This window comes from Betta splendens, chromosome 13 (genome assembly GCF_900634795.4).
Source record: "Betta splendens chromosome 13, fBetSpl5.4, whole genome shotgun sequence".
Lineage (NCBI taxonomy): Eukaryota > Metazoa > Chordata > Actinopteri > Anabantiformes > Osphronemidae > Betta > Betta splendens.
Genome location: NC_040893.2, coordinates 991,151 through 1,017,800, shown reverse-complemented (window position 1 = coordinate 1,017,800; position 26,650 = coordinate 991,151). Strand labels below are relative to the sequence as shown.

Genomic DNA, 26,650 nt, shown 5'->3' with positions numbered 1-26,650 from the left:
CGCACAGTCAAGAGGTGGACGGCTGAGAGCGAGGAGGCTCTCTGGGACTGTTTTAACACCACTGTGTGGACAGAGCTCTGCAATCCACATGGTGAGGACAAAAACATCATCACAGGCTGTATTATGGATTTCATCAACTTCTGCTGTGAAAGCACCATTCCCTCCAGGCTGGTATGATGTTTGGCCAACAACAAACCGTGGGTCACCCCTGATATTAAAGCTCTGCTAAAAGAGAAGAAGAGAGCATTTAAATCAGGGGACAGGGAGGAGCTGAGGAGGGTGCAGAAGGAGCTGAGGAGGAAAATCTGTGAGGGAGAAGGCCAGCTACAGGAGGAAGATGGAGGAGCAGCTGCAGCAGAACAACAGTGAGGTGTGGAGAAGCCTGAAAACCATCTCTGGCTTCAAAGCACCACACTTATGGGCTGAGAGGGACCTGAGCTGGGTCAACGACCTGAACTTACACTTCAATCGACTCGACCAAGCACCCCCCGCCACCCAGCAGCTGCTTCCAAACTGTCTGGCACTTGGGCCAACCTCTACACTACCAGGACCTCAGAACACTGGACTACCCCCCACGGTCCTTCACACCTCTACACAAAGCCCTGCACAATCAGCCCTGCAAACCCGGCAACACCCCTTCACTTCACACCACCCTCATAATGCGACACTCCCTCAACCCCTGTCCTTCTCCAACACCCAGGTGAGGAATGAGCAAGAATATCAAGGCCATAAAAAACATGTGAGGATCATGTTTTTTATTTCTCCAGTGCCTAGAACACTATCCAGCTGGTGCTTCTGAAACACAAACTAGGGGAGGCTGGTGTGAACTACCATGTGACGGAGTGGATTATGGCCTATCACACAAACAGGCTTCAGTTTGTGATAGCAAGGGACCGTGTGTTTGACACGCTGACCTACAGTGTATGCAGAGTACAGAGGACCATAAAAAAGTCCAGCTCTGTCCTGGGCTGCACTCTGGACATGGTGTAGGAGGTGGGTGAGAGAGGGCTCACTGTCTGCTCTGGAGAGCAGCCTTAGTAACAAAGTAATCCACCCTCTCAAAGAGAGGTATCGCAGATCTTTCCTACCTGCTGCTGTCAGACTCTACAATCAGAACTCTTAACTGCATTTGCTTTGTTTATGGATGTATGCTCTGTTTATAGTTGTGTGTTTGTATGGCCTCTCTCTGTTTTCTGTCCTGTTGCTGTTGTGAGGTGCAATTTCCCCGCTGCAGGACTATTAAGAGGATTCTTATTTTATTCTTTATACAGACTTTATTCAGACTCGAAGTACTACAATAATTAAGGTGATGGATGTAGCTTTGGCTAAACATGACTTGTTTCCACAAACTCCTACTTTCAGAAGAAATTTAAATTGATAATGTCCACATAAGACACCTTTTTTCTATTCAGTTCCAGTTCAGTGAGCGCTGCAGCAGTCATATGCCCCGCCCCGAAAGGCTCTAATTGGTTGAGAAACTTATCTCAGGTCAGTACTGATCAACAGCAGCCCGCTCCTCCTGTGACCCTTAGTCGTTTGTCTGAATGAGTATTCAGCGCCAGTGACCATCAGACTTTCCAAATATTAATAAATATAAACTGCTTTATCGTGCATTGTCAGCGCAATAGTCCTGCGGTAATGCGAGAGTAATGCAGTTCAATTTTAAAGTGTCTAGTTATAAAATGTCCAATACAGTGCATATTCTACTTAGGTGGTAGTAATTAGGTTGGGGATGAAACCCAAGCAATAAGTAGCAGGTTAAAATTAAAGCTGTGTACTTCTCTCACCGTTCTCTCCAGTTGTCGTTTGTTCTGATGCTCCACCTCCAGCTTGTCGTCAAACTCCTGCTGCAGTCTCTTTTTGGTGAACTCAGTCTCCCTGATGGCTCGCTCATATTTTAGCCTCCATTCTCCACCTATCCCATAAAACATTGAGTCAAACTCTCCTTCATTTTAGTTTGGTTCATATTCAAATATGGTTTATCCATAGCCATACTTAAATTTAAATTTTGACCACATGTTTGAGGTGTGAAGTGTGTCCGACCTGTATCATCATCATCCATCTCTCCATTTAGTTCAGACACTCTAATCAGTCGAGCTTCCATCACCTCCAGTTTCATATCCTCCATCTGTTTTGTCACGCTTTTAAACTTTGCCTGGCAATTTAAAAAAACATTGTTTCTATGACATTGTAAATATGACTGTGTCCATATAATAACCTCAAAACTTCAGTTAAATTTAAGTGTTTTTTAGTATGTAAATACACCTTTAACATTGTTAAAAAATAAAAACAGCTTAATTGAAAAGACTTTAATAAGTTATATTCAAATACATTATAGTAGATGCAAATGGACACAGCATAGTGTGACATATATACAACAACATAGTGACATTTACATGTAATTGTACTGCTGACTGTGTTAACCATTTACTGCCAATATAATGTCTTATTTGTCGTCACAGCAAAAAAGATTCAGAAATCTGACATTAGAATAGCACTGTTATAGCAGTAACAGAGCATATATTTAAAACCTGTTGCTCTTATCAAAAACACGAAATTGAAAAAAAAAAACTGATTAATTAGGAAGAGGTAGAAAGTGTATTGCTACAATACTTACTTTACTAATTACAAAATATTGTTGTAATGAAATTACCTTTTCATATTTGCATATTTGAAGATTTAATAAATCAAACAAGAGCTTTTACCTGCAAATCCTTCATATCCTTCTCTAGACAAAGTCTTTCAGAAGTTTCGTTCTCCAACAGCTGAGATGCTGATTCCCCTGTGTTCCGCTCATCAGCCAGTTCTGTTGACAGCTCCGTGAACTGGTGAACACACACACACACACACACACACACACACACACACACACACACACACACACACACACACACACACACACACACACACACACACAAAACAGCTTTAAATCACTGATGGGGCAATGGGGCTGAGAAAGTCCTGGAACCCCTCAAGCTGGATACCAAGAATAAGTAAAGCACCCTCTGAAAGTCTGCTAGAAGATGCCAATACAACACTACAAACAATACCAACTATGGCTATCACTGAGACCAATCAGCTGATTTACAGTACAGCAACGGTGATCATTTAGGTACTTGGCTATAAGATCAACACAAACCATAAGGTGCACTATCCCCCATGGAAACAGGTTAGAGGCTAAGATCAAGGCAACATGGAAAGACGTTAGCCAACTATCAGAATTACAGAAAGGCATGACGAAGAAATACAACCTACCTAAAAAGTACGACAACATGACCATACCTGAGGCCTTGGAGACTGCCACACAAAGGCTCACAGCCCTTGCTACCCAGCTAAAGAGATACACCAGAGAAGTTGAAACCAGGAGAATAAACAGGATGTTCTCCACTGAATAACACAGGAGCAGGCCCACCAAGGCTGGAGACTAAAGAATACTGGAAAGGCATATGGGGGAAGGAGGCATCACATAACAGCAATGCCAAGTGGCTGGTGGACTTAAGACCATAGAAACCTTCCTGAACAAGATCCAGTAGCCATCACAATGGCAGATATCCAACAGAAAGTCTCAGATATGAAGAACTGGACAGCACCAGGGCTTGACCTGATCCATACCTACTGGTTGAAGAAGCTAACCTCACTCTATGAGTGCCTGGTGGCACAAATGAACAAGCTACTAATGGATGGAACTCACCCTGAATGGTTAACAAAAGGCCGGACTGTCCTGATCCTGAAGGACCCCTTGAAGGGAGCAATTCCATCCAACTACCGCCCAATAACTCTGCACAACATGGAAGCTCCTGTTGGGCATCATAACAGCTAAGATGAGCAGGCACATGAATCAATACATGAGCATTGCCCAGAAAGGAATTGGTATTAACACCAGGGGAGCCAAACACCAGCTACTGATAGACAAAGCAGTCACTCGAGACTGTAAGACCAGACATACCAATCTGTGTGCTGCCTGGATTCATTACAAGAAAGCCTATGACTCAATGCCACATACATGGATCATGGAATGCTTGGAACTATACAAGAAGAACCTTCATCCAGAACTCAATGAGACAGCGGAAAACAACCCCAGAGGCCAACTTGAAACCAATTGTCCAAGTAAACATCAATTGGGGCATATACCAAGGAGATGTTATGTCCCCGCTGCATAGGCCTGAACCAGATCATCACTGACTGGTTACAGGTACCGACTACGGAATAATGCAACCATCAGCCACCTCCTCTACATGGATGATATCAAGCTGTATGCCAAGAGTAAACAAGATATCGACTCACTGCTACATACCACCAGGATAGACAGCCAAGACATCGGAATGTCATTCGGACTGGTAAGTGTGGATAAGTGTGGTCGGATGGTAGCAAGGAGAGGAAAGTTAGGCAGGACTGAGGGGATAGAACTACCAAAGAACAAGATAGCAGATGTGGAGGACAGCTATAAATACCTTGGAATTCCACAGGCAAACGGTAACCACGAAGAGGCTGCTAGGAAAACAGCAACCACAAAGTACCACGAAAGGGTGAGGCAAGTCCTGAGAAGCCAGCTGAATGGGAAGAACAAAGTCCAGGCGATCAACACCTACACCCTCCCGGCATCAGGCACTCCGTTGGCATTATATGCTGGCCAAGAGAGAAGATGGGAGCCACTGACATCAAGACAAGAAAGCTCCTCACAATGCACAATGAGGGTATAACCCCAAATCCAGCGGAAAGAAGGAGGCTGAGGATTGGTAAGTGTCAAAGCCACTATCCAGGATGAAACAACTAAACTCCATAAATACATCCGGAAGATGGCCCCAACAGATAACATGCTTAGTGAATACCTAGTCACCCTCCCTCAGTTCCCACCATATACAGTGCCTTGTGAAACTATTCGGCCCCTTTGAACTTTGCAACCTTTTGCCACATTTCAGGCTTCAAACATAAAGATATAAAACTGTCAAAAATTGTTTGTGAAGAATCGACAAGTGAGACACAATCGTGAAGTGGAACGAAATTTATTGGCTATTTCAAACTTTAACAAATAAAAGACGGCAAAATGCCCTGCGATGGACTTGCGACCCGTCCAGGGTGTACCCTGCCTCTCGCCCATAGCCAGCTGGGTTAGGCTGCACCCCGTGACCCGCATTAGGGAATAAGCGGCTTGGAAAATGAATGGATGGAAGACGGCAAAATTGGACGTGCAAAATTATTCAGCCCCTTTACTTTCAGTGCAGCAAACTCTTTCCAGAAGATCAATAAGAATCTCTGAATGATCCAATGTTGACCTAAATGACTCATGATGATAAATAGAATCCACCTGTATGTAATAAAGTCTCCGTATAAATGCACCTGCACTGTGAATCGCAGAGATGATGAAGAACAAGGAACACACCAGGCAGGTCCGAGATACTGTTGTAGAGAAGTTTAAAGCTGGATTTGGATACAAAAAGATTTTCCAAGCTCTAAACATTCCAAGGAGCACTGTGCAAGCGATAATATTGAAATGGAAGGAGTATCAGACCACTGCAAATCTACCAAGACCTGGCCGCCCTTCTAAACTTTTAGGAGAAGACCGATCAGAGATGCAGCCAAGAGGCCCATGATCACTCTGGATGAACTGCAGAGATCTACAGCTGCACAAATCTGGCTTTAATAGAAGAGTGGCAAGAAGAAAGCCATTTCTTAAAAATATCCATAAAAAGTGTCGTTTAAAGTTTGCTACAAGCCACATGGGAGACACACCAAACATGGAAGAAGGTGCTCTGGTCAGATGAAACCAAAATAGAACTTTTTGGCAACAATGCAAAAAAGGTTATGTTTGGCGTAAAAGAAAAATACAGCTCATCACCCTGAACACACCATCGCCACTGTCAAACATGTGCGTGGCTGCATCATGGTTTGGGCCTGCTTTTCTTCAGCAGGGACAGGGAAGATGATTAAAATTGATGGGAAGATGGATGGAGCCAAATACAGGACCATTTTGGAAGAAAACCTGATAGAGTCTGCAAAAGACCTGAGACTGGGACGGAGATTTGTCTTCCAACAAGACAATGATCCAACACATAAAGCAAAATCTACAATCGAATGGTTTACAAATAAACATATCCGGGTGTTAGAATGGCCACATCAAAGTCCTGACCTGAATCCAATCAAGAATCTGTGGAAAGAACTGAAACTGTTCACAAACGCTCTCCATCCAACCTCACTGAGCTCGAGCTGTTTTGCAAGGAGAAATGGGCAAAAATTTCAGTCTCTCGATGTGCAAAACTGATAGAGACATACCCTAAGTGACTTACAGCTGTACTTGCAGCAAAAGGTGGGGCTACAACGTATCAACTTAAGGGGGCTGAATAATTTTGCACGGCAAATTTTGCGGTCTTTTATTTGTTAAAAAAGTTTAAAATATCCAATACATTTCGTTCCACTTCATAATTGTGTCCCACTTGTTATTGATTCTTCACAAAAAATTACAGTTTGATATATGTATGTTTGAAGCCTAAAATGTGGTAAAAGGTCGCAAAGTTCAAGAGGGCCGAATACTTTTACACTGAACTGTAAAATCCCTGTCATCATTCAGAACGAGTCTGAATTTAATCCCACGTTTATCTGTCATCGGTGACATATGCAAAAAACCCTGTCATTTTATCACAACAAGTAGGTTCTTCTATGGCTGACGACCCCAACAAGAATACGAAAATGGAATTCAACTTTGCTGATTCACCCATCTCACCGGAATGGAAAGAACTAATAACTGCGCAACTCAACAATCTACCTGAGGTCTTTTCACAGCATGACCTGGAGTTTGGTTGCACTGATAAAGTCAAGCAGCACATCAAGCTTCACCATGAGACTCCCTTCGTTGTGCATAGCCGATTTGAAACCTGACTAGAACAAGTCTTTCAACAAAATTCAGAAGAAGGATGTACAGGACTGTAGTCATGTGCAAAACAAACAGAAATCAAACTGCTTTTGGTTTGCTTGTGCAAATTCAGCTCTGCAACTTTTTCTTTCAGATATGATCAGCTTTACTTTCAACTCATCAGGTAGTTTCAGTAATGTTTTAACTGATTAATTACAAATAGTTAATTAGAATATTTTACAGTATAATAAAACCCACAATCCCTCCCTCAAAATCTTTTCACAATGAAAGCAATCCAATTGCTTATTAGCATGTTTTCTGCTTTTGACTGGATAGTTACTGACACTGTTTTAACTTTATCAGTTAAGCACACACATCCTCCAAATCCTTTCAGAATTAACCCATATGTCAAAATTATTTTCGTAGATTTTTCAAATTTTTAGGTTTTTCTTCATCCACCACTCATATCCTGTAGCCCAACGGTATAAGTTCTAGACTCAGGAGTAGGAGATCTGGTTTTAATATCCATTGGAGGCATGTTTATGCATTCAGTTCTTAATATAACTACATTCATTTTCTTCAGAAAAAAATGAATTATATATTTAATATATCAGGAACTTTAAGCTATATTATAAAAGGGTCATCTGTGACTAGTCATTCACCGTTTTACAGTTTAGCAATTAACCACACACATTTCATTGCTATTGCTGCCGCTCCTATATGTGTGTATTTTAGCGTTTCTTGAATTTCACCAGATCTCTTTGAACTTTCCTTAATTTTAAATTCAACTGCTTCAGCTTCTTTTGAAAATATTTAGCTCTCTTTAAACAACACCTAGTTCTGTTAAGATACATTCATCTATAATTTATGTGTTTAAGCTACTTTCAGATATGTTTTAAATGTTTCAGCTATTTTCAGCAATTCTTTCAGCGTGGAAGCGTTCACTGTACATTTTCTATGAAAATGCCTTTTCTAGTCTAGTATTGGTGTTGCGTAATAAAGAAAAGTTAATCTTTAAAGAAATAGACAGTAGACAAACACTTAGTAACGAGCTGAGACTGGAAATAAACCCCAGGAGGTAGCAAATTCTCCCAAAAGGTAATGTGACGATGTATAAGAGGCATCATTGCAAGAAATATTGATGAATAGATGTTGTGAATTGTTCACGCCACCCATACAATGAGGGTGTTGTGGTGTGAAGCGGGTTTAGGAACCATCCAGCATGTTTTCCCCGTACATACATGGTGTGAGCTAGTTTTTGCCTCAGTTTACCTTGATTGAGCTCTGCTGGGTTGAATTTATAGAGTTTATAAACGGTTCATTTGATCACTTTCTAAACTAGATTGTCTGAAAGTTGAGTAATTACAATTACATTACTTCTAGAGTAGATATGTTTATCAGGGAGCTTCTACAGTCTGTGTCCTTTGATGGGGACTTGTTAAGTGGTCTTCACACCTCACAGTCCCTTGTTTAACTGACGAGTCAGTTCTTTCCAGGTATGAAGCCTAAACATGTGGTAAACAAAAGACACCAGAGACATGGGTGCGACCAGGGTCTCTAGGGAGTTTCTGTGCCTTAACCACTAGGCTGTTGGTCCTGTGAGAGTTACCTATAGACAAACACTAAATTGCCCCATACAGCATTATGTTAACAAATCCTTGATTTGACAGCAATCTTTAAAGTGATGGAACCCTGTTTGAAAGTTTGAGAGCATACCTGAAATAATATAAATACATTTTACACTGTTTTTGTCTTAGAGACCACCTGTGGAAGAACTCATTTACCATTAGAGTAGAAATGTGTTTTTTGTGTTTGCAATACTTTTTATTTTTTTATTTTTATTTTTTATTTTATTTTATTTGTTTTTTTAAATTTATAATTACACATACTTTTTTTCTTATGGCCGGTTCACCTTTATAGCTTACCATATTAGAGAGTATTGAAATTGTAATTGAAATGTTTTTCTCTATGATTTCCAGTAATAAAAGAATAAGAGAGTTCAGTGAAATACGTAATAGTTAAAGCCAACTTTATTGTGAACCAAAAAATGCACCACTACTCCAAAGCTGGAACAAACTGTTATCTTCACATTCCAATGTGCAATGTATAGATTACTGAGTTATTTAAGAAGTCTGGGGTTTGAGGACAGAAGCTTTTGCAGAGCCTTGCAGATGAAATGCTTGATGGAAGTAGGGTAAACAGTCCATGTCCTGGCTAGTGTCAGACTCGAAGCAGGCGGCGGACCCACATGCACAGCACGGAGGCGAGATGAATATTAGACACGGGTTTATTCACAAGGCAAGGTCAGACGGTCCAGGTCATACACAAGAGGGTCAGTGATAAGAACAAAGGGGAGCAGGCAATCTCGAGTCCGGTATACACGCAGGGTTTGATACACAGGTGGTCACGGCAAAAGTACAGGCAGGGATCAGGCAAAACTCACGGTCAGATAGTTAGTCCAGGTTCAGGCAGGAAACGACGATCAAAGCAAATGCGAACAAAACACGAGGGTCACGGAACACGGAACACGGGAACGAGGAAACTCAGGGACTCAGGGAACTAGGAACTCATGAAACTCAGGATACTCGGAACTCTCAAGAAACACGGGACAGTAATGAAACTCGGGGACTCACAAGAAACACGAACGAAACTCGACAATCTGGCAGGGAACTAAGGACACAGGTGGTGGTTAAATACACGTGACTAGATTACTGATACTAAACAGGTGTGTGTAATGAAGACCGGCACTGACAGGGAAACAGCTGTGACAACGGGTAAACAGGAAGTAAAGCAGGAACAGAAACAGAAACCGGGAGTGCTACCAAAATAAAACCGGAAATGGAACCTGGAACCAAAATAAGACAAGGAAACAACAAGAAACAAAACCAAGATCGTGACAGCTAGAGGGTAAACTTGGTTATGTTGGAGATTTGTTTCTGCAGCAGGACAGGTATAGTTGTAGACAGATGACCAGGGAGATGTGGTGATCCTTGTTCTCATCACTATTTGGAAGACTGAGCAGAAGCAGTCCTCTACCAGATGGAAGCTGTGGCTGTCCTCACCATCACCTCATCAAAACAAAGGCACTGCAATCAGAATTGTAGATAAGTGAAATGTTCAGTGTTATGTAGGTCAAAACCTTCTCTAATGTAAGAATACACAATACCAGACAAAAAAAATAAACCAAACAAGCAGCTAAAGCGACACACATAGGAGCGGCAGCAATAGCAAATCTAGCTATTAGCTTGTCTCACATGTGGGTTACTGTTATGGGAAAAATTGTGTCTTCCTTACTTCTATGCAGTTATTATACGATTTATGACTTATGTTCTGCAATTAATATCTTTTGTTTTGTCTTACTGTATGCATTTGACATTTCAACTAGATTGTTCAATGATTGTCTCTGCCTGATAGACTCTCAACTCTAGCTCCCAAACCCAAGGTCGGGGAGTTGTGTCTCTGTCTGTTGAGACTTGGTGCTCCTTTCTCACAGATAGTTGGACGTCAGCGATGCAGGTGTGAGAAAGTAAATATCTTCACACACATTGCGACAGGGAGGAGATGGTGCATGTAATTTGATTGGGTTAGAAAGACATTCCACCCTAGTCGGACAGAGAAGCTAAAAGGCAGAAGCAACTTGAGGATCGTGGGCTCTTTGCATCACACCTTCGTGGTGTGTGCACTGATCTCCCCAGCTGGTTTTTGGTTTGTTGATGTGCACAATCAACATCCATGCTTTTTATTTGCTTTCCCCATTATTTTTATTTTCTTTATTATTTCAATAAATCGCACAAAAGGACAACTCTCTCATCTGCAGACATCACATCACAAGTATCAAGCATGTACTTAATACAGCGAGCTAGACCCACCGCTCCCTGCCTGTAGCCGCTCGAAGGCTGATAGCTATTAGCTCTTCTCCACACAGGTGTGTGGCTGCAGGAGCCCACATAAGCACATTTAAAGGGGATAAAGGCTGGGTCGATTGGCTGTAGCCAGTAGCATAGCTAGCTTGCCCCACACATGGGTTACTACATTTTTAACGGACAAACTAACATTTTAAAACATTATAAGTATCAAGCATGTACTTACTTCAGTGAGTGGACGACGGACTGTGGGAATAGATCCTTTTTTTCCAACAGGAGCTGTGAAACAAATCCAGCATTGTACGCACCCTCGTTTGAAATGCACATACGTATAAATGCTGAATCACTGTTTCTGGCACCGGTCCGTGACCTACAAAGTCCTCACTTGTTGATGCCTTGGTAAAGTGAACAGACTTTGGTGTTGGTTAAAACACCCAAGAACTGAACACTTTTTATAGGAGAACTTGGGCGCTGCCATGCTTGTCTGTTCTGTTCAATTGATCAGAAGCAGAAATTACCATGGCTACAGCATGTTTATTCAGACAGTAACAGCTGGCCCGCTGATTAGCCCTGAAAAACATCTAAGGAGAGAGCAAATCTCGAGAAAACTACTGAGAAAATGCACTCCAAAAACAGAAACAAAATTGTCTATTTTGACCACAGACCAGAATTTTCTTTACTCTGTTGTAACACACAACTTTTGAGTTGTTTAAATGCTTATTATTCAAAACTCAAATTCTCAGATGTATGTAACACCTCTCATAAGACAATTTATCACTTTTACGGTAGCTACAGCTTTCGATATTTTTCTGTATGATAGCACATGATCTTCTGTTTTACCCTATTAGGTTTTTTTTTAACCCTATTGTTGTAATTAATTGAGATAGTAGTAGTTATAATTGTGTATTGTTATCATGTATATTGTGGACTACATATTATTAAATCAAATATTTCTTAAGGTTATCAGATTCGGACTTAAATTGCACCGGTATACTCCTCATACATGACCTAAACCCTTCCGATGACTGTATTACCCGAATCTCAAGACGGTCACTGTTGAGTCTTAGCTCATTTCTCTCCTTTTCCACTTTCTCCAACTTCTGCTTCAGCTGCTGTATCTCTTCCTGAGATAAAAAGAACATATTATAATGTTAAAGGTGGAAAGGGATTATCTGAAAAGTTGAGAACATGAAGTAAGGTAAAAACAGTTTTAAGTAATTACTAATGCTTTAATCTCATTTTTGTCTAGTCTTACTTATCTACAGTTTATATGGGATCGATATTGCATATTGCGCCAGTTGTGATCCATTGATAGAAGGTCAGGAAGGAGCTGACAGTTGCTCATCATTATCATGAGAACTGGAAAATGAAGCCAATGAAGACCTCATTTTAAGTGTCGCATCACTGGATGCTAGCTTTCGGAGACACAATGCCTTTCATATGGTGCCTTTCATTTGTTTTGGCTTAATGAGTCAATCATTGCTAGTTGATTGACATATGTGCTTAGAATAATTTCTAATGTCCTACAGGCTTGGATGTCTTCTGTGTGAATACTAATTGATACTTGGTTCCAACAGCTAAACTAAATTTGAACATTGTTAAAATCAGTAATAGTCGCCCCCTTCAACTATAAGAGAAATCTGGACCACATTAACACATAAATAGTGAGAAATCCTAAAATATTAACAACTGCTTTAGATTTGCAGCAGTATAATGCATGTACATACATCCTTTCCACGAATCTGTTCTTCCGTGAGCTGCACCTCTATCAGAGGTCTGACAGTGATGAAGAGCTTCCACCATGGCCAGTTTTTGACACCACAATTCTTCCTAATATTCTTCTGGATGCAGTGAATAGCCAAATCCTGGATCTATCACAGAGGCATAAAGTAGTAAAGACATCACATGTGTGCACTGTGGTCACGCCAACATCAAATCCATATAAGTTACAAAGTTTATTAAAGTCAAATTACAGCATTTACATTTCTGTTAGTATACTTTTATTTGGTGCTTTACCCAAATTATAATGACAATTACAAAAATCTTGACTGTGACCTGTGTGTTCATGCAATTGGAAATATAAATATCTCATTTTAACTATGACACAAGATCACTTGTGAAACAAACCAAGCAAACTATAAAGTCCAATTTTGAAAACACATTTAACATTTTCATTATAAAGCTCTGACTTGTATTACGAGCATGAGTCAGTGTCTGAAGCTCCTGATGTGCACTGGGTGAGAGAGTTCTGTAGGAGAATATTGTCGAGAACTGTAATTTGCTCAGAGTTGGATTTGTTTATGACTGACAGCTTGTTCGGATTCTCTCGGTCTTTGGCTCTTGTAATGGAAAAAGTTGCCTTTCTCTCATCTGCTTGTTTATGGAAAATTTCCACCACAAGGTGTGTTATCTTCAGATTACGGCTATTACTTTTCTCACTTTTAGCTTTTCAACTTTTAACGTTGTTTAACTTTCTTCAATGTTTTTATTTATATTGGTCTATCGCTCCCTTGTTTGCCAGCATCTGTCATCGTCATACTTTGGCGTAGAATCGTCATTTAAACTTCAAAAGCATCTATCATCTTTCAATGTTGCGTGAGCTAGAGTGTGTGATATCACAGCTAGAGTGATATCTCAAGTGACTCAGCAACTCAGGCCAGCAAACAAATAAGCATGAGGAGGACACAGACAAGCAACCTGGCTAGTTATTAAACTATTTTACCGTTAAGCAATTAACCACAAGTATGTCCCTCAAATCCTATCAAACTAAAAGTATAATCAGCTTTTTCATGATTGTCAACGATGCACCTTGGTCACCTTTTTAATCTTTATCATCTTTTTACCTTGATCCACTTTTTAATCTTCGTCATCCTTTTACCGTGGTCAACATTTTATTCCTTGACACCTTTTTCATCAATGTCATTGTTTCAATCTTCAATCTGTCAATATTTTTTTGTTTCCATCATTTTGTTGCAATCAACGTTTTGATGTCAGCAACTTAATCGGCGTTTGGCATTGTTGTGGCAGCAGATCAGCTCCCAAGAAGAGACCTCTGGAGAGTGTCTTTTTAATTTAGGTCATTGCAGACCTTCCTCTATTGGCTTGTCTTCATAGATTCTAATTCGCACATCCCTCTTCACCCCAACATTTTGGAGTGATGATTAATTTTTTTTCTGAAAGCTACAGACTTATCCAATCTGGTGAACTACATGTACGTGAGCTCTCAACATTAAAAGTATTTGAATGAAGTTCAGTTACTATTTTTTTCTATTTCAGTCCACACAGAATAGAAAATGTAGCCATATAAAAAAAAAAATCCCACTTTAGCAAGTGGGGAGGGGGTTATGACTGAGGTCTGGAAGGTGGGAGCAGCTGTATTCACATTTATCATCCCTGGTAGAGTTGATGATTAGCAAGTTTTAGCATTACCTAGGGGCACTGACTGAGAGACACAAACATCAACCAGTGGTGATTCTGAACATGACCCGTACATAATTTAGCTCACAGACAACTTAAGAATTAGAATCTTCACGTATGGCTTTAAGTTGTGCATTACAAGTGAAATTCTTTGTGCATTTCTTTACATACGTATGAAACCCAACATCCTACCTACATCCTTCATATGTGTTAAAGTAACCCTAGCCCTTCCAGTGCCGTAGTCTCACCTTCCTCTTCTTGAAGGCCTGTCTGGCAAGGTATCCCCTGCAGAAAGCCTGGAATACAGAGATGTTTCTTCTGGTCTGAACATCACGTTGCTCCTCCAACCTAAGTAGAATTCCCGCTCTGAAGAACACCTGAGGAGGAGTAAAAGCATTAAGAGATCTCTTTTAACTGGCAGGCAAATAAAAAATATATATAACAGACAAGTGCATCACAACCAAAGACACTATCTTTTTATGCTCTATAATTCTAAGGTCTTCAAGACAACTATCTGTATCCTACACTGCTCAAATAAAAGGAATATATAATCATTACAATGAAACCTCTAGTAGGTAAGGTACTTATTAAAATTCACCTACTTTTATTTGACGAATGATGCAACTTCAAGGTAAACGCGAAAGAACCTTTGCAACCCTGCTTGCACTCGCCTCTTCACCTTTTCAACATTTACCATCACACCCCCTCCCCACATCCCCTTTAAACACATGTATTCTGTCTTACTACGACTGACTTTCATGCCTCATCTTTCCAGCAAACCTCCACCTCTCCAGCTGTTCCTCCACCCACAGTCTACCCTCTCACCAACAGTACCACAGCTCCTCTCTCAGCACCCTGCCTCCTCTAAATCCACAAGAAACAAAAGACACAATGCAGCTCCTTCTGACTCTGTACTTTTCCATCAACATTCTTAAAACAAAAATAGCATCAGTGCCGAATTAGAAGATAGGTTGTGTTGGCACAGTACAACACTATACAGGTGGGTAGAGTGAATATGGAATCATGGGAAGGGTTATTAAATATTGTATAAATATTGCACAGGAGGAGATTTTTCTATATAACCATTGATGCAGTGGGTGAGTTTATGGACCAGGAGGTCATAGAAAGTACTCTATGACCTCATCAAACTTGCTACACAATCCCTCCTTCTCTTCTAATACACACCTTCTTGTGGAGCATAACCACTGACTACATTCATCATCACCCCTTTAATTTAAATTGCTGATCACCCTTTCTGAGCCTATTTTCATTTTGCCGCCCTTCCACCTCATCTTCTGCACACACAGTACATCTACCTTTCTTCTCTCGCCTTTTCCTGTCAATTTTTTTATCAAAAAGGACGGTTTTAAGCCTGATCTTAAAGGTGGAGAGTCTGACAGCTTCTCAAACATGAACAGGGAGATGGTTCCAGAGGAGAGGAGCTTGGTTGTCACGATCTGGTTTCTTGTTTCTTGTTCTGGTATTGTTTTGAAAAGACTTTGTTGTCACCCAGGTTTTGTTCCAGTTTCATTTCCTGTTTTATGTTGAAAGGACTTCCTGCTAAACGTCATATCATCAGCTGTTCCCTGTCAGGATCGGTTCTCATTATCCACACCTGCACTTCATCCGCAATCAGTCCACCCTGTATTTAAGCTCCACCTCTCACCCCTGTAACTTGCCAGATTGTTAGCTAGTGTTGCGTGTTATCACTGCTTTCAGCGTTTATTGATCTAGACCCGTCGTGCACCGTGTATCTTGTTTTTGACCTCCGATTCCGAGCCTGCCTAGTCCCTGCCTGCCTTGTCTGCCCTGGTCTTCTGCTCTTGCCTGTTACCGACCTTGTCTGCCTGCCTGACCACGATTCTACGCCTGACGATCTGGTATTGTAAAGCAGTCTCTCGTGTACGAACCTTGCCTGTCCCTGACACCGATTTTGCCTGCTCTTGTATACGCTGTATGAACTGTCCAAGTATGACCCTGCCTGATATCGACACTGAGTTGGAATAAATTCCTATTGCTATTCATATCCCAGCCTGTCCGTGCCGTGCATGTGGGTCCGCCGCCTTGACGCTCTGACATTGGTAGCTAAAAGCTCTGCCTCCTGTTCTACATTTAAAGACCTTTAGGAACCGCAAGAAGCCCAGCGCTCTGAGAACAAAGTGTTCTGCTGGGAGCATAAGGAACGATGAGGTCTTTAAGATAAGAAGGAGCTTCATCATTAAGTGCTTTGTAGGTGAGTAGGAGAATTTTAAATTCTATCCTACACTTTACAGGCAGCCAGTGCAGAGAAGCTAATGTAGGAGAAATGTGATCTCTCTTTCTAAGTCCTGTCAGAACTCTGGCTGCAGCATTTTGAATAAGCTGTAGGCTTTTTAAGCTGCTGTTAGAACATCCTATGAGTAAGGAGTTACAGTAGTCCAGCCTAGAGGTAACAAATGCATGGATCAGTTTCTCTGCATCACTCTGAGAGAGGATGCTTCTGATTTTAACTATATTTCTAAGGTGGATGCTTCTGATTTTAACTATATTTCTAAGGTGGAAGTAGGCGGTTCTAGAGATTTGTTTAATGTATGATGTAAAAGAGAGATCCTGGTCAAAGATGACCCCAAGGTTCCTCACAGTAGAATCTGAAGCTAATGTTATGCCATCCAGCGTGGCTATCTGACTCAATAGTGTCTTTCTCAGATTTTTAGGCCCAACAATAAGAATTTCAGTTTTATCTGAATTTAGTTCAAGGACGTTTTGGGACATCCAGGATTTGATGTCTTTTAAACAACTTTGAATTTTGACTACCTGATCTGTTTAATTTGGTTCAAAATACATATATAGCTGAGTATCATCTGCATAACAATGAAAATTAATAGAATGCTTCCCAATAATCTCACCTAGAGGAGACATGTATCGGCTAAACAAAATTGGACCAAGCACTGACTCTGACTCTAACCAGAGCTGTTTCTGTGCTATGATGTTTTCTAAATCCCGACTGAAAATCTTTTAACGGATGCTTGAGCATTACAAGCTTGTTTTGCAACTCTTAGCAGTCGCTACCACATATAAGGTAATAATATTTAGAAAAGAGCGGAGAGTAAGGCCGAATACACAAAGAGGCAGCAAAAATCAGTAACCGGAAGTGATGTGATACGATTACCGTCAGTCAGCCAAGCCCACCAATTAGCCAAGTTTAGTAAATACGCGCACACACTTCATTTAAGTCCTTTCCAAATAAAAGCAGCAAGCCAAATCTTTAGCTTTAATAGCGCTATTTTTGCTTTTGAATGATAAATTCTCACTATTTCAAGACTATTTTAAAGTTTAGCAATTACGCACGAACACACTCTCTAAATCCTTTCAGAATAAAACCAATAATGTAGTTCATGACCTTAAATTGCAAGACTTTTGGTAATTATTGGTTAATTTTGACTAGTTATTAAACTTTTTAACAGTTAAGCAATGAACCATAAATACTTCAGTCTTTTTAAAATAGCTTTTTCATGATTGTCAACGATGAACCTTGGTCACCTATTTAATCTGTCACCTTATTACCTTGGTGAACTTTGTATTCTTTTTTATCTTTTTAATCTTTATCTTCTTTTCACCTTGGTCAACCTTTTATTCTTTCTCATCTTTTTACCTTGGTCAGGGTTTTAACGGTTATCTTTTTAATCTTTGTCATCGTTTTGACGTAGTCAGCGTCTTAATGCCAGCAACTTTTCAGTGCTTGGCATCGTTTCGGCAACAGAACAGATCTCCCACGTAATTTCTCTAAGAAATTACTTTTTCTAGTTGTAGTCTGTGAGCCCGGGGCAAAAGGCCTCTGATATGTTTCAGAGGCTTTTTGCAGAGTCTTCCTTTAAATACATACACATTGTGTCTACTTACAGTAACTTGATTAACTTCTTCATAAAAATGTCTAGTGTCTAGTGATATTAAACTACCAATTAATCATTCAATTATACTATATTTCGCATTTTTCTTTCCTATGGTATTCAATATCACTATGGCCATGTTGTATTATGTAAAGCCCCAGCGACAATTCAAAAATGAACACCATTATGTTAAAAATCGTATATGTAAAATTTAGTGAAGTTAGTGATATAAAGTGGGAATTTGTCACATGTAATTATACACACCCTACTTAGCCCTATCTGGTAGCAGCTCCTCTCCAGCTCCAAGGACTCCAGTAATTCCTGAACTGCCTGGAAACAAACAAGATGTATTTAGTAGACAGATAAACTTAAAAACAAACTAACAAACTTGGCTACAAAAAAAACAAGGCTGAATCCTAAGTTTCCTAAAGGGATCATTATTTCCTGTAATAATTCTTACATTACGTTATTATTGAAAGTGTGTGTGCTACAGTGTGCTAAAGTAAATGCCAAGAAACACAAGTTTTAAAAACTGATCTGTTGGCACCATGTCACCTGGATTGTTTAAACACATTTATATCATTATAGATACAGCTTCAAAATGACAATGACCTTACTGTTATTACCAAAGTTTAACAGAAGAGATGCTGCTATTATTTTGTATATCACATCTGGTATGTAAGTAAAATATTAAATCATGCCTCATGCCTCAAACCCCCAATTTTTATTTATTTATTATTTTTTACACATAAATACATACAGTATTCTATATTATCTATATATAAAACTTTTTTTTTGTCAGTGACCATTTACATTCACATTAAGTTAAATGAAATCAGAATCCCTTGTTTTCTATGATTTAATAAATGAGCTAATATAAGAATGCTTACATGAAGTACATGTAAGCATTCTTGTGTTGGTGACCAAACAAAGAGTACATACATAAGTGAACTTTAAAACAGGAGGGGTTTTATTTACACAAAGAAGGTAGAATACAAGGCCAAGCTGAAACAAATTCTTTAGAATAATCATATATTTAAAATCTAAATCCAGTTTAGAGACTCATTGGGCCACTTTCTTACTGAATAGGTTCAAACAAGATGTCCACAGTAGTAAACAATAACTTAAAACAAACTTACAACAACTGGCCCTAATGGCAAGAAGAAGCTTCTTAAAGCAAGACGTCTAGCTAAATGTGGTGGTATTGTTAAAATTAGATATCTCTGCCCAAATCTTTCCTAAATAAGTCAATAAGTGATTATCAAAAAGAAAGTTGTACTGTATGCACCAAAAACAATGTCAATGAGAGTACCCCCTCTAAATTACTGAAAATGTTCCTAGAGGCACATGTCAGGGTGGAGGAGTAGCTCCACAATCCTTTATTCATTATTAGTTATTAATAAACGTTTGACATAAAAACATGTTTTTATCAGCACTTGGCCTAAACATACAAAAGATAATTTTGAAAACCTCACTGATTTTAACCATCACCCTGGCTTGAGTAATTGATATGCCACCTGTGAGTTGGACGGATTATCTCAGTAGAGAGTGCTCACTAAAACTCACTAACGATTTAGACAGATGGAACAGTGAGCTAATAAAATGTTCAAGAGGAACAGACCTTTGTGTACTTAGAAAAAGTCTTAGATCTTTGAGTTTAGCTCATGAAAAATGGGGGCAAAAAAAGTGTTTATATTTTGTTCAGTGCAGTTTCTCATACCAGCACTGTCCAGCCACACACAACAACAGGCAAGTATGGTAAGGTTGACCTTTCAAAAAACTCACCTTCTTGCCATCTGTAGCTATATGGTGATGCCCATGTTTCCTGATCAGATGAGGTGCCAGTATATCAAAGCGTCTACAAAACTCAGAAAATACCATGTGGTCTGGGAATCCTAAAAAATGGTATGCAGCAGAGAAAGGTTCAACATGGTTCATCATCAATCATTTGTTTAATACACCCAATCTGGGATATGATAGAGCAGATAAAAAGACTTTAGAAATGCAACAGCAATAAGCTCCAGATCAAACTAGAGAAGACCCAAGTGGAAATGGGAATAACAAAAACTATAGTTTTAGGGAAACATTGGTTGGTCAGTATTTCTAATGCAGACTAATAAACTTAACCTAATTTTATTTGATTTGTGCCAACTCAACCTAATTTGATTTGTTGCTGTATGTTTCATCTGTTGCTGTACTTTCTTTACTGTGCTGTGCTATGCTGTTGTGAGATGGAATTTCCCCACTGTGGGACTACAGTTTTAAAGGCTTTCTTATCACAGTGCTTCCAGCATTCACTGCATTGTTTTTCTAATCTTTATAGTTTAGTTGTTGTAATCTTTATTAGGAGAGCTGAAAACAGCTCTCAAACTATTGATATCTTTGCTTTTTATCACAGTCAAGCTTCCAGCATTCACTCTATTGTTTTTCTCACCGGCCATCTTTCTTTATTATTTTTCTTCCGCCCATTGTTGGGCGCTAGTCCCACATACTTTAAGCGTCAGAAACCATTTAAATATAAAAATATTCAGCTTTTTGGGAAGATGACTACTCATATTTTTCTCAATCATATCTTTCATATTTTTCAAGTTATTAAGCTTCTTTCCAACTTTTTTTAATTTGTTGAGGAATAATTTCAACATTACAGCATTGAGCAATATATGCAGATTTTCAGTGCAATGCTTTGGTAATGGTCAATAGTGAGTCATTGTTGGCACCCTAACTGAAACTGGTATGAGAAGGAGTAACACTTGCAATGACTTTGTTTAATAACAAGTATGTTAAAATGACAACATATTTATAATCTTGATTCCCCATCTGGAGAAACCTTTTCAGCTTTGTTAACCTATGATTGATGGATAATGTTGTATTAGCATATTCACCTTTGCATCAAGTCGACCCTTTAAACTATTGCAACCTTCAGCTTTTTGTGTGACTAGTTAATGAGACTATTTTATAGTTTATGTATTAAGCCCCCTCACTGTTAATCTTTTCAAAATAAAAAAATAGCAATATTTCTGTTTTTAACTAGTTTATTATGACTAGTTATTAAGACTATTTTACAGTTTAGCAATTGCCTGCACATGCTTCCTTCATATCCCTTCAAAATTAAAGCACTGATTCAATTGTTCTAACTTTATATGTCACTTTTATACCTCTAGTTGGTTAATGACTGCTAACTAGAAAAAGTAATTTCTCGAGAAATTACGTGGGAGCTGATCTGCTGCCGCAACGATGACAGACGCTGATTAAGCTGTTGACGTCACAAAGCGACAAAATGATGAAATCGACAAAACGTTGACAAAGATTAAAACCATGATAGCAATTAAAAAGATGTCCAAGGTGAAACGATAATAAGATTAAAAGGATGAAAATTATTAAAAAGTTGAGTAAGGTGAAAAGATGTCAAAGATCAAAGTTGACCAAGTGCATTGTTGACAATCATGAAAAAGCCGACTAGCTTTTTATTTTGAAAGGATTTAGAGGTCGTGTTTAAGTGCTTACTAAACGATAAATTAGTCTTTAAATAGTCATAATTGACCATTCAAAGGCAAAAACAGCGCAGTTAAAGCTAATGAACTGCATTGGTGTTTTTATTTTGAAAGGACATAGGGATGTGTGGGTAATTACTAAACTGTTAATCTATCTTTAAATAGTCATAATTACCCATCTAAAAGCAGAAATATTGCTATTAAAGCTAATTATTTGGCTTGGTGCTTTTATCTTGAAAGGATTTAGAGGAAGTGTGTGTTTAATTACTACACAATCCAATAGTGTAGTTGACTACTCAGTAATAAGCATGGAACTGCTCTGTAAACTGAGCATTAGGAGTTTGACCTGTCAGTCAAATCTGCAGCTGCGCCGTCGCCATGGAGATGAAAGGTGGGAAAATCAGGCTCACTCTGCTCTGTGAAAACAGACTTTGACCCTTGATAAATAGGCTTATTCCAGCAAAACCATAATAGTTATTACAAAAATATTTTCATTTTATGAATCCCAAGGTTTCCCTGAACATGTGGAGTTACAGTAATTTTATGTTTGAGGATTAAAGACTCGCAATTTCAAAATGTGTCCCTTTCTGTGTTTCTCCCAAACGTCTGGCGAAAATTATCTCTAGAGTCTATGGGAGAAATTCAGGATCTCTCTGTGCTTTGAGGTTGATAGCGACTAAAGTATAGGTCTGATGGCTTAGGCAGACACATCATTAGAAAGAAGACAAGTGTGACTAAGATTTAGTGAAATAATTACGTTGATAGAGTAAAAATTGTGGCTGTAGTGAGAATAAATACAGAGCTTTTCAGCTCTCCCACTAATAAAGACCGAAGATATCAATAGTGTGTTTTAATTTAGTTTTAATTTAATTAAAAAGGCTATTTTAAGGTTTAGAAATTGCCCACACCTTTTTTTTAGATCCTTTCAAAATAAAACAACTAATGTAAACCTTTTTAGCAACGTTTCTAGATTTGACTTGTTAAATATGACTACAAATGCATAATTTAAGTTTAATAATTACCCACACACACCTCCTCCAGATCATTTCAAAATAAACGCACCTCAAAATATTTTTAGTTGTTAACTGGCACTATAAAATATATGAAATTAATTGAACTTAAAAAAATTATCACAACTTTATGTTGAAACATTTATAAAATGCTGACTTTCTGTTACAAATTGTAACCTACTAGGTCAGTACTTCTTGGACTTCTTTACCTTGCCTATAGATGTGCAATGCATCCAGTAGTTTAGATCCTCTGATCTGAGCCCTTAGGAGAATCACATCCAACGTCATAAGGCCTAAATCACAGTTTTCTCCATGGATCACACGGGGCTCACCACTTACGCCAACTGCCTCGGATTTGGGCAGTAAGCAGTGAATGAAGTGAACCCTTGACCGGCGTACCATATCAATCAGAGCATCCTAAATACAGACATATACAGTGAATGATTAGTTATCAAGTACTGTACTGAATTGATATGAATATATTCTGCATAATACATGACCATGCAGTAATCACTACAATATGAAATACCACTAGACAATTAATAACAGTTAAAGTTAGTCAGTGACATTGCACTCATAATAATAAAGTTATCTTCAGTCTTTTTTAAATGCCTTCTACTGGAAAGTATAAATGAGTCGTACTTTTATGACTTCATTATCACTTCAAATTGTTGACTCCTTTACTTACCAATTGTAGTTTGATCTGGATACAAAGACTCTTTTTCTTGATGGCTGCCATTCCTGTAGTAAAAGTTTTTCTCATGCTAGTGGCTCGCCGCACTGCAAGCTGGGAGCTTCCCTCGAGACCAGCAATAGAGCCCGACAACACTGTGGCACCACTGGCCCGACCCATAAACAGCCCACTTATGTTCTTTCTGTAGTCACAGAAGACTAGACTTTATTTCTGCCAATTTCACTGTGATAAATGTTTTTCTGTTTATCAGATTAAATCATTTATAATAAGATTATGTATTAATATTAGAGTTTCACAAAATTAATTGTGTGTACATAATTCACATATTGCATAAATTACACAATGAAATTGAATGAAATTAAGAAACAAACATAACACATATTTTCCAAGACACCAGCCTCCGTGCTAAACTGGACAGTACTGGTCATACTTTTGGGAGTCCTGCAGCAGTGTGGCAGCATTCTGGGCAACAGGGTTGTGTTTGGCATAGTTCAACCATCCCTCAGTGTTGTACTCCACCCAGTCTGTTCCATGGCTGTGACCAAGCAGGAAGGCATGAGGTTTCTCTCCTCGCATCAGCAGACTGGCTCCTGCAACAAAAAAAGAAAACTTTGTGTCTGGAGTGTTTTTCAAATTAAGTAAGTTTCATTTATTTGAAATTACAGCAGAGGGACAATATAAAAGGATAGAAATTAGAAAGTAAAGGAGACGGAATAAAAATAGCAGGAAGAAAATTGAAAAAAATAGACAAGCATAGTGTATCAGTGAGGTCCCCAGGAGCATATCAACTCTACATACAAATAGAGAGGGTGTCTGAACTGATGCTTGACATCTAAAAGGCTCTCCCTTTAATTCTACATTTGGCAATGTAAGTAGTTTTTCAGTTTCTGTTTTGGCAATCATTGAAAAGTTGAATCATTCACCTTTGTTTTCTCCATGTTTAGAGCCATAGTAGCTGAAGAGTCTATGCAGCAAGGTTTCCTCTGAACCTTCAGGCGTTATAGCCTCCTCCTCAATCAGCCACAGAAGGCCCCGAGGCTCATCTGTCCTGGCCACAGCACGCACCTATAGTGGATACAAATAGTTATGTACAACTATTTTTACAGTAACTTGCTGGTAAGGTGTTCTCCAACACAAAAATCTGTAATGTCATTGCAAGATGTGTACTAATCTCTGTTCTTTAAAGCCCTATAGAGGCAAATTGATGGCTTGATCATTCCTATTATTATTATTATTATTATTATTATTATTATTATTATTATTATTATTATTATTATTATTATTATTATTATTATTATTATTATCAGTAGTTATAGTTGTTGTAATCTTTATTATTATTTTCTTTAGTTCTTCCGTACGTTTTTCCGCACCTAACTACTCCCGCATCGTTTGAGCTACAGAAACCATTCCAATATCAAATTGTTCAGCTTTTTAAGAAGTGTGCTATTATTTTTCTCATTTATATGTTTCATATCTTTCAAGTTATTAAGCTTTTTTCAACTTTTTTTCCCCATTGAAATGAATAGAAGGATTTCAAATCCTCTTCAACTTTGTCTATTTTAAGCTTTAACTAATTCAACACACTTTAAGCTACAGACACCATTTAAACTACAAAACAATCTTTAACTATTCAACTATTAATGTCTTGTTTAGCATATTGATATCTTTAACAGATTCTGAGTTATAGCAGTTTAAGCATAGGGTGGTTTTTTAGGAATTCTCGGCTTTTCCATTAGTGTGCATTGCGTCTAATTGAGTGGGAGATTTCACAGCTAGAGTCAAGAGAGACGCTTTCTTACGCCAGAACTTTCCTCTTTAACTCGTCACTACAGCCACAGTTTTCACTCTATCAACGTATTTTCTTCACTAGTTTGTAGTCATACTTGTCTTCTTACCAACGATGTGTCTGGCTAAGCCATCAAAACTATACTTTAGTCTGTATCTGCCTCAAAGCACAGAGTTCCAGAAATCCTCCCATTCACTCCAATGGAAAATACTCTCTGACATCTGGGTAAAATCACAGAGGGACAGGCATTTTTAAATCGCGACTGTGGCCACAATTTTCAATCCTCAAGCATAAAACGCACACCAGGTGATCATTGAAGCCTTGGGATTTATAAAGTGAAGTTATTTTTGTGATAATCTTTATGGTTTTGGTGTAACAAGCCTGCTAAGCTGGGGTGGAAATCAGCCTCACTCTAGCTCTTTGTGCTGATCAGTGGATCAGCACAAAGCAGTTGCCACTCCTGAAGACCTTCTATGACTCTGTGGTGGCATCAGCCATCCTGTACGGTGTGGTCTGCTGGGGCAGCAGCCTCACAGTGAGGGACAGGAAAAGACTGGACAGGATCATCAAGAAGTCCAGCTCTGTCCTGGGCTGCACTCTGGACACGGTGCAGGAGGTGGGTGAGAGAAGTGTCACGATCTGGGTTTTGTGTCTAGTTGTTCCTGTTTTATTTTGGTAATCTCCTGGTTTCTGTTCCTGTTTTAGCTTTACTTCCGGGTTTTGTTCTTGTCACAGCTGTCCCTGCTTCACCTGATCGTTATCCACACCTGCACTGTATCAGTAATCAAGTCACGTTGCATTTAACCACCACCTTGGTCCTCAGTTCCCCGCCAGATCGTTGTTCGTGTGTCGTCGTGCTTTCCCAGTTTCATTGTTCCTGCCGTGTCTTCGTGTTTCCTGTTTTTTTTGATGCTCGACCTTGTTACTACTGCCTGTTGCCGACCATTGCCTGCCTGACCACGATTCTACGCCTGATGTTAGGTATTTGTACTCTCCTCCCGGTTATGATCTGTGCCTGCTCCTGACTACGTCTCCGCCTAATCCCATGTAACTCGTCTGATCACCTGTGTATGACCCTGCCTGGACTTTACTCCGCATACTGGAATAAACCACACTCTTTAACGCCAGAAAATCGTGTATTGTGCTGTGCATGTGGGTCCTCTTCCGAGCGATCCCTGACAAGAAGGGTCCTGGCTAAACTGACATCCATCATGGACCAGGACTCTCACCCACTGGAGGACTCACTGTCTGCTCTGGAGAGCAGCTTCAGTAGCAGACTGATCCACCCTCGCTGTGTGAAGGAGAGATATCGTAGATCCTTCCTTCCTGCTGCTGTCAGACTGTACAATCAGAACTGTTGACCACGTCCCACTACAGTCACTCACCCACTGCATCAGTGGTTTATATAGCAACCTGCTCTGCACAATATTTGTGTAAATCTGTGAACAATCATGTATATTGTTACCGGTACAAATCTTATACCCATTACTGTGCAATAACCCTGCAATGACCTCATACTCACTCTAACTGTACTGTACTGCTTTGTACTGTGCCAACACATACTGTTCTGTACCTGTATTCTCGCTCATCTGTACTGCTGTTGTGAGACGTAATTTCCCCACTGCGGGACTATTAAAGGTTTTCTCATTCTTATAAGGATTTGTTTTCATTTGAGG

The 26,650-nt window shown here is 39.3% G+C and overlaps 1 protein-coding gene across 9 annotated transcripts in view; it reads right to left on the bottom strand.

The window, feature by feature from the left end:
* Window positions 1–26,650, bottom strand: part of myo18ab (myosin XVIIIA b) — a 102,284-nt gene that overhangs the window by 29,698 nt on the left and 45,936 nt on the right. For all 9 annotated transcript variants that reach the window (XR_008696518.1, XM_055514219.1, XM_055514217.1 and 6 more), the window contains 12 exons: window positions 24,112–24,253; window positions 23,619–23,778; window positions 23,183–23,369; window positions 22,704–22,911; window positions 19,779–19,888; window positions 18,258–18,323; window positions 14,376–14,504; window positions 12,438–12,581; window positions 11,745–11,834; window positions 2,706–2,825; window positions 2,044–2,155; window positions 1,788–1,915 (listed from right to left, as the gene is read on the bottom strand). Coding sequence is in view for 8 of the 9 variants with exons in the window: in XM_055514219.1 (XP_055370194.1) it covers window positions 1,788–1,915; window positions 2,044–2,155; window positions 2,706–2,825; window positions 11,745–11,834; window positions 12,438–12,581; window positions 14,376–14,504; window positions 18,258–18,323; window positions 19,779–19,888; window positions 22,704–22,911; window positions 23,183–23,369; window positions 23,619–23,778; window positions 24,112–24,253 (1,596 nt within the window). In the remaining variant the exon portion in view is untranslated. The remainder of the gene's footprint in view (window positions 1–1,787; window positions 1,916–2,043; window positions 2,156–2,705; window positions 2,826–11,744; window positions 11,835–12,437; window positions 12,582–14,375; window positions 14,505–18,257; window positions 18,324–19,778; window positions 19,889–22,703; window positions 22,912–23,182; window positions 23,370–23,618; window positions 23,779–24,111; window positions 24,254–26,650) is intronic.